An 8,747-nucleotide genomic window follows, 5' to 3' on the forward strand; every position below is an offset into this window, starting at 1 on the left:
CTGTTTTTATTCTCAGATTCCAGGTAGGAGCCCCCAGCAGCTCCAGGCTCACATCTTTATTTCTAGCATTCCCAGCAAAATAGGGCACGTTCCTCTCTTCCAAGAGTCTCACTGGGTCCTACTGGCACTCACTGATCACGTGCCCATCTCTGAACCAATCGCTGTGGCCAGAGAATGTGCCGCTCTGATTGGCTGGTTGTGAGCCTTGTGCCCACCCCCAGGGCTGTCAATGAAAGCCTAGAAGCTGAGTGTCAGGAGAGGAATGGTTTCGCAGAGGAAATCAGGGTACTGTCACCAGAAGGTTGAATGGATTCTGGTGAGAAAAGTGGATGGTCCTCTCACAGGGCAATGAGAGTCTCGGGACTGAGTTAAGATCCACGACTTGCCACTTGCAGAACCCATTTTCCATAGGTCGGATGCCTTTTGGGGGTGTCCATTTGAACCTCTGCACACCATTCTTGTCCCTGTTTTTCCCGAAACAAAAAGTAACAACCTCCCACCCCTCCCCACTTCCTCCTTCCTGGGGGCTGGTAAGGAACGGCCAGGAGCTGTGTGTTTAAGATTGGGGTGTTTGCCAAACCCCCAAATAATTTGCCACCATCTTACTTCTCTGCCCAGTGGTCTCTTATAGCATATCCCTGCCCTGCCGGGCCTTACCCTGAACGTAGAGCCAAGAGGTAAGGACCAGGGGAACAGCAGTTCTTAGGTATGCAGCCCTGTAGCATGTAGCCCTTTAGAAAAGATCAGTGTTTCTCAAACTGCATTCATTCTTGTCCCATGCACACCATTTTTACCATGTCCAATATCACCTGGATGATAATTTTCTCACGTTTTAAATCCATCCTTCCTTTTTTTTTCTACGTAAATAAACATTAATTTTAAAAGGAAACTATTTCACCACCATACGTGGAAAAGCAGCATCAATTGCAGGAAAGAGGAAATAGTGTAAAATTAGATTTTCATTTTCATTGTCTAATTTATTGAAGTCAGTAATCTTCCTTCCTGAGGCCTGCTATTTCTCTTCAGCATGTGTATGTGTGTAAAAAGGGAGATGAGCAGATCTCAAGAGGCATTAAAGGTGTCCTAGCATTTAACTGAGACTCTCTCCTTGGCTTAATCAGGAGAATGGAAAGAACAGAAAACATGACTTCTCACCACGTGATTCAGTATCATCTAGTGTTACACCCAGGTACCATCTAAAACTTGGTGGTACATGCCCCACGCTTTGGGAAACACTGAAGTAGAAAACCTTACCAAATAAATAACATTTGTAGTTTTCCTTAATTGTAGTGAATAGTGTCTTACAGCTTTTGGGTGGGGTCGGAGGGGACTCAGAGTAGTACATAGTGGGGAAATGGGCCCAGGACAATGGGCCAGGCTTTCTTGTTACTAATTCTCTTTGTGCATCCCTGGGCTTGCTGTCGGCCTCGGAGTTCCCTCCTCCTGCTGGGCTCATATTAAGAGTGTTCAGGGACATGCTCCATCTCTAACAGTCACTAACACTTTAGTAAGAGCTATCCTGGTCACTTTTTTCTGTGGATGTGGTTGGGGGGGGGTGGTCCCCGAGAGGAGGGAGCAGGACTGAGTGGAGGTGCCTGCAAGTGTGGGGCACACCCAGAAAACAGGGAGGAGGGCTGAAGGGGGAAAGTGGGGTTCCAAAGCCCCCTCACTTTCCTGACACTTTAATGGGGCCTTTTCTGGGGCCTCCCTAGGGCTTGTGCTCTGATGGGACAACAGATGTGTTGGTGGTGGGAGTGTGGAATGAGTGGGGTGGGCCCGTAAAGGTGTCTCGTTTTCTGGAATGACTGTGGGAGTTGTGGCCAATTTGTGGGGGAGGGAGGCATGGCAGGTGGATGGAATCTGGGTGATTAAAACTTGTGACTCATCCTCAACATCTGTTGGGTATTTAGCCTCCATCCTCCCCCAGCTCCTTCTCAGAGCTGATTCCTCTCCTGGGGGCGGGCAAGGGAGATGCCTGTGAGGTTTCCCCTCACACTTGGCACTTATTAGGGAATAGCTAAGAAACCCTTTCAAGAAAGCACAGTGAGGAAGAGGGAGTGGGTCCGGATTGGTATGAATACTACCTTTCTTATTTCTGAAGCGTCTCAGGGCTAGCTCTGGAGCTCACAGTCGATACCCAGTAAACACCCCAGGGTCTATGTAGAAATGAATTGAACCCAAGCTCTGCAATGAGGGGAAGGTCATTGGGGCCATACCTGTGTTCGAAAGACAGCTGGAACTGAGCCATATGGGTTTCCTGGAGGCCTGCTGCCCAAGTTTTGGCCTGACGGGGCCTTTTTCGTCCTGTTCCCAGTTGCATCTGAGACCTGAATTAGGGGTGTATTGGGGGAAGAAGGGCCTGGAGAGGTGGGGTGTGGGGAGGATGCCCCCCATCGTGGGCTGGAGCCACCCTTGGTTTGTGTCTGATGCTTCCCATGTGAGATGTAGCTCATTAGCTCAATTAGTGTAATAAGCAAGTCAGCCTCCCTTGCAGATTTTGCAAATGACAGAAAACCACCTGATAGGAGTAAACGTGAGGGGTATTTATGGGAGCATATGAATAGTTCAGGGAGGTCAGAAGGGCTCAAACAATGTAACAGCCCCCCTCCTTCTCCTTATTCTGTTATCTCCTTCACTGGCTCCCAGCAGCCCAGGCCAGCATTCTACCAGATCAGCAGTCCGAGAGGAAAGAGCATCTTTCCTCTACTGGCCTAGGGGTGATCTTGAGACAGACTTCCAATTGGCTAGGTGCAGGTCACATGCTCATCCCTGCCCCAATCACTGTGGCTGGAGGGATGCGGAGCCCTGATTGGCTGGCTCTGGGTGATGTGCCCAGTTATCTTAGCTCCACTGAGCCACCCAGACTGAGTGTGGGGGTGAGGTGATTCCCCGAAGGAACGATAAGGGAGAGAACCAGAATAGGGAGTGATTGACAGGCAGGCAAAACAGATGTCCTCTGCCCTAGTTCCGGGCCAGAATGAATAATGAATCAGGAATCACGCTGGCTTTTCTGGCAAGCCAACCCACCAATGCCTAGATCTGATGGGTTTTTATAAGGGCCTTTCCTAGGATACAGAGGTGTAGGGGTGGCAGGGGCAAGAGGGTGCCTCCGTGTAGAAGCCATTCCCCCAGCCGCCCAGATTGACCCGAAGCTCAAAGCCAGCCAGGGGTTGAATAGTGACTGGTGCCCAGGTCTTATGCACACATGCAAACATGGCTGACGTGCCCTGAAGGGAGCTCTCCGGGCACAATCCCCAGATACCAGGACATGCTGTCCCTACATGCTGGCCATGCAGTGTGCCACCCTTCCTGGGGCATCTACTGTCTGCTCATTTAAAAAGCCCACAAGCTCCTGCAGGCTTCGTTTCTGTGGCAGAACGGGCCCAGAGGGTGACTGCTAACGGGTGCAGCTTTCTGTCTGGGGTGACACAAAATGTCCTAAAACTGATGGTGGTCATGTTTGCACAACTCTCTGAATATACTGAAAACCACCGAGTTGTATACTTCAGATGGGTGAACTGTACAGTGTCTGAACGACATCACAGTAAAACTGTTACACAGACACACACATGTGAACGAAACCAGCCCAGAACCCTGGGGTGTGCAGATGGACGATGGGGCTGGTGAATGCACGCTGGGGAAGAGGCCATTTTTAGCCTCTCCCAGTGCCGCTGAGCTGTGTTTATTGGTGGCATCTGTCAGCGCTGGGCTTTGGGCACAGTGAGCTGTGAAATTAAAAGCTGCTGCTCAGCCAAGCTTGTTGCCCAGAGCCTGTGTCTGCCTCCAGCCGTTCCTGTACAGAGAGAGGGCATTTCTCAAGGGACCTTTGCGGGGTAGGACAAAGGACAGTGGGGCTTGCCAGGCCTCCAGGGCTTGCAGAAACTTCTTGGTAGCTCTTCAAGCTGAAAGTCTAAGGATGGGGCCAGCTGTGTTTTCAGTCAGAAAATTAGAGCCAGGGGTCCTTGTAGACTCTTGACGGGCAAGACAGGGACACAGGGAAGGGGAGACTGGGAACAAACAAGTGGACGGATGTCTCATCCTGTCCCGTGAACTCCCGTGGCACCTGCATCAGTCTCCTGTCACCTCTGTGCTGGTGGCATCTAGACCAGCTGCACCTCCTGGACATCACTGTTTTCATTTCAACATTTCTTGAGTACCTACTGTTTACCTGATGCTGTTAGTGCTGGGAATAAAGAGCCACCTAAAACCTTGCTCCTCAGCACAACTCCTCAAGCATCCACAGGCCATTGCCTTAACCCCCAATTTATGGCCAGAACTTCTTTTTTTTTTTTTTTTTTTTGGCCACACCCTGCAGCATGTGGGATCTTAGTTCCTTGACTAGGGATCGAACCCACGCCCCCTGCATTGGAAGCACAGAGTCTTAACCACTGGACCGCCAGGGAGGTCCCTTTCATTTCTTTCTTTCTTTTTATTTTAATGGCCAGAACTGTTGAAGGGCTGCAAAGAGGAGACAGGGGTAAGATGCTGTTCCTGCTTTTATGATGTCTGTGTTCGAGTTGGAAGGTTTTAAGAGCAGTGAGATCCACTTATGAGAACAATGCAGATTAAAGCCTCCATGACACACCAATCGTCACATAATAAGACTGGGAGAAATTTTAAAACTGGGTATCCAGCATTGGTGAGGGTTTGGGGAGCTCGATAGGCTCTACTGGGGATGGGAGTGTAAATGGGGATAGCCGTTTTGGAGGGTAATTTGAGATGTAACCACGCACGTGCCCACCGACCCAGCCATCCTGCGTACTTCCTGGTAGCTGCCGTGGAGAAACAGCGTCATCGCACGGGGGGCTTCCACAGTGTGTCGTGGCATCATGGAGCATGATGGCAACATTTCAGGAACGGCAGAGCCACATCCTGAAATGTCGTGTCGCATTTAAGAAGTCAGTGACAGGTCCACAGATAGCTGCCTGGGAGTCAAGACAAGAAAGCAAGTTGCAGGATGATTTTAGTTCCAAAGAAAAGTCTAATCCAGCAGCTCGTCCCCCAAACCAGCAGACCCTCAGGTGCCACCGTTTGGTGAGCAGGAGTGCCCTGGAACCCAACTCACCACTTGGCTGCACTCCAGTTCTCTCCCGAGAGAGTTCTGGAAAGACAAAGGTTGAGTGCTACTCCCACGTGGGTGCCTCGGGGGGTCCCAGTTCCTGGCATCCCAGGGTGCGTTTGACAGGGCAGATTGCTGCCACACCATGTTCCGATAACTGAGCTCCTGGAGAGGGGCCGGGGAGCCCAGCAGGGGCCTGAAACACACTCGGGGACTTCGAAGGCTAAGGGCTGCCTGTGACACTGCGGAGCGGGTGACAGCCAGGCTCCCTGTCCTGCTGTGGAGTGAGAGCCCTGAGCTGGGGGACCGCTGGGCTCTGACGGCACGGTTCCCACAGCTTCTGGACTGACTGGGGCGAGGGCCTGCTGTAGACGGAGGAGCAGATGAGCCTAGGGCATGGGGCTCCCAGAGACAAGCTGCGTCGGGGATGGTGCGAGATGCACCATGTACAGCCCGTTCTTTCTGCATCTGTGTGGGGTAACGTAGGTAGCTACAGCTCTGCATAAATGTGCGCGAGTGTTCTGTGTTTATTCAACACGCTTACTGAGCACCTGCTCTGAGCCAGGTGTCACAGATGAACAGACAAAATCCCTGCTCTTTTGAGCAGGGAACGGTGTTCAGGAAACAAATGAGAAGAAAATAATTTCAGATAGCGTGAGCACCATGAAGAAAATGAAGCAGGGTAGTGTGTTACAGATCGGGGCGTCTAGCTGTTTTATTTATTTATTTTTAACATCTTTATTGGAGTATAATTGCTTTACAATGGTGTGTTAGTTTCTGCTTTATAACAGTGAATCAGCCATACATATACATATTCCCCATATCCCCTCCCTCTTGCGTCTCCCTCCCACCCTCCCTATCCCACCCCTCTAGGTGGTCACAAACCACCTAGCTGATCTCCCTGTGCTATACGGCTGCTTCCCACTAGCTATCGATTTTACATTTGGTAGTGTATATATGTCAATGCTACTCTCTCACTTCGTCCCAGCTTAACCTTCCCCCTCCCCGTGTCAAGTCCATTCTCTACGTCTGCGTCTTTATTCCTGTTCTGCCCCTGTCTAGCTGTTTTAGATAAGGTGGTCAGGGAAGGCCTCTTGGAGGAGGTGACAGTTGGTCCGAAATTTGAACTTGGACCAGGAGCCAGGCAGGCCAAGGTCTTGGAGCAGAGAGGACAGCAAGTTCGAAGACTTTGTTAGTCTGCTTGGGCTGCCATGAAAAGATACTACAGACTAAGGGACTTGGAACAACAAAAATTTATTTTCTCACGACTCTGGAGGCTAGAAGTCAAGATCAAGGTGCCAGCAGGATTGGTTTCTCCTGAGGCCACTCCTTGTTTTGCAGACGGCCACTGCGTCTTCACATGGCCTTTGCTCTGTGAGCAGGCACACCCCTGGTGTCTCTTCCTCTGCTTCTAAGGACACCAGCCCTGTTGGATTAGGGCCCCACCCTTATGACCTCATTTAACCTTAATTACCTCTTTAAAGGCCCTGTCTCCAAATATACTCACATTTTAAGGTACTGGGGTTAGGACTTCAACGTAGGAATTTGGGGGGGGGGGACACAATTCAGCCCATAATAGGCCTCGAGGTAGCAATGGGCCTGGCAGATTCAAAGAAAAGGATGCTTGGAGCCTCTTAGGGTGGGGGGAGGGGGGAGGGGGGAGGGGGAGGCGGGGCTTGGGGTCATGAGGAGGTTAGGGATGTGTTCTGAGGGTAGTGGGAAGCTGCTGGAGGCCCGAGTGCCTCTCTGGGTCTCTGTGTGATTCTGCATCTCGTTGGACAGAAAGAGAGAAGTCCTGGCTTGGGTACGCTTCTTCCTCCAAGGAGCTGTCTCTGGGTCACAGGGCACCCCCCCCCCCACCGCCCGCAGACACAGGCTGGGAAGCAGGGAGACACTTGCGTTTCTCTCCCGGCCTGAGCTCCTTTTCCTTCTCTTCTTTTAAGAATCAAAGGCTGGTGGGTGTCTCACCACTACGTGTCCACGTTCCTGTCTGGAGTGATGCTGACCTGGTGAGTGTCCCCCGCTGTGCCCCAGGGCCTCTGCTCACTCTCCCCAAGGAGCCAGTGAATTGAGCACTGGTGGTGGCTGAGGGGTCCAGATGCAGGGGCCTTATGGCCTGACATCTGGGCCATGGCGTAAAGCGTGAGCTTACGACGGGGCTGCAGGGACACCCCAAGTCGGCTGGGGACTTCTCCGAGGAGCATCCTGTCTGCCTCCTGGCCGGGGTGACAGCGAGCGAGTCTGGACAGAACAAGCACAGGGACGAGGCTGTGACTGATGGAGGGTTAGGGGGAATCGGTGGGAATTTAGGCTTCAAGATGCCTACTTGCACTCCCCTGGTTGTAGAATGGATTAAAGCAGTGATGGAAATTACCTGGTCCAGCCCCAGGGACATGGCAATAAAGAAGGTAGAATTGGGTTTTAAATCTTCTTTTCTCTTCTGGTTGGAACAGAGATGGGGTGGGGATGAACAAATGATTTCAGAGCGGGGGCTCATCTTTGCTTTTCCCCCACTTCTCTGCAGGCCTAACGGACTAATTTATCAGAAGTTTCGCGATCAGTTTTTAGCGTTCTCCATTTTTCAGAGTGAGTGTCTCTTGCTTGGATTCAGGGGAGGAGGCTTGGTGTGGCTTTCACCGATGGAGTCTGTTTTGTGAAGGGTGTGTCTTGTGTGGAAGGGAGGTGAGACTGGGGGAAGTCCCTGGTCGGCCAGGGACAGGGGAGGGTCCCAGAAATCCAGAAGGAGCCATCCACCCCCCATCAACTCCATCCTACCGCCCAGCCCCTGGCCTTAAGAGAGCAATGTCTGACCCACACCCACGCCCTGGATCTCCAGCCACTGCCTTTTTCTTCCCTGGATCAGAACTGGACCAATTGTACCCTTCAGGAACTGAGGGGTGTTGGGGGCACTAACTCTGTTTTCCTCAAAATGGAAATTTATGTTCTTTTTCTCATTTAAGAATAGCTCTGGATTTATATACAACGAGGGGTTACCTCTGAGAAGCAGAAATTGGGTGGTTGGGGGACAGGGAGAGAGTTTTACTCTCTTTACTGTTTGTTCCCCTTAAATTTGATGCCAAGTGCATATTACCTATTCAAAAAATACAATTTAATTTTTAAATAAAACCCTGCTTACAGGCAAATACAAACATAAGCCAAGAAGGAAAATTACATATAATAATTCCACCCTTAGGGTGTTAATCGATCTTTGTCCATTCAAACATTTTTATTCATAAATATATATATACACACATATACTGCATTATGTATAGTCTACAAACATGGGATCCCTCTACACAGCTTTGTTTATAACCTAGTTTATATTCTATTAACAATTATCGTGGGTATTTTTCCACGTCAACACGGAACTCTGCCTCCTTAATTTTTAGTGACTACAAAGTACCCCATTGTATGGCCCTGTCTCTTTTATGTCTTGGCGCTGGGAGCACACAGCTCCCAGCGTGGAGACCTGCCAGCCTGCAGTGGAGGTGTCGCTGGGTCTTCCAGTCCCTGAGCTGGGCGCTGTGCTCCCCCTGCAGGCTGTGTCCAGTTCCTGCAATATTATTACCAGAGGGGCTGCCTCTACCGGCTGCGGGCCCTAGGGGAGAGGAATCACCTGGACCTCACGGTGGGTGAGTAGCCTAGCCTGGGGGGTGGAGGGGCAAGCACCGGCCCTCCCTGCTCCCCC

The 8,747-nt window shown here is 51.0% G+C and overlaps 1 protein-coding gene across 4 annotated transcripts in view; it reads left to right on the forward strand.

Moving 5' to 3' along the window:
* TMEM120B (transmembrane protein 120B) overlaps positions 1-8,747 on the forward strand; it is a 45,722-nt gene that overhangs the window by 33,748 nt on the left and 3,227 nt on the right. For all 4 annotated transcript variants that reach the window (XM_029217041.1, XM_029217052.1, XM_029217061.1 and 1 more), the window contains exons 7-9: positions 7,003-7,068; positions 7,584-7,645; positions 8,599-8,691. In XM_029217041.1, coding sequence (XP_029072874.1) covers positions 7,003-7,068; positions 7,584-7,645; positions 8,599-8,691 — 221 coding nt within the window. The remainder of the gene's footprint in view (positions 1-7,002; positions 7,069-7,583; positions 7,646-8,598; positions 8,692-8,747) is intronic.

The sequence above is a fragment of the Monodon monoceros genome, unplaced genomic scaffold, assembly GCF_005190385.1.
Source record: "Monodon monoceros isolate NGI ecotype Baffin Bay Population unplaced genomic scaffold, NGI_Narwhal_1 Super_Scaffold_1, whole genome shotgun sequence".
NCBI classification, from domain to species: Eukaryota; Metazoa; Chordata; class Mammalia; order Artiodactyla; family Monodontidae; genus Monodon; species Monodon monoceros.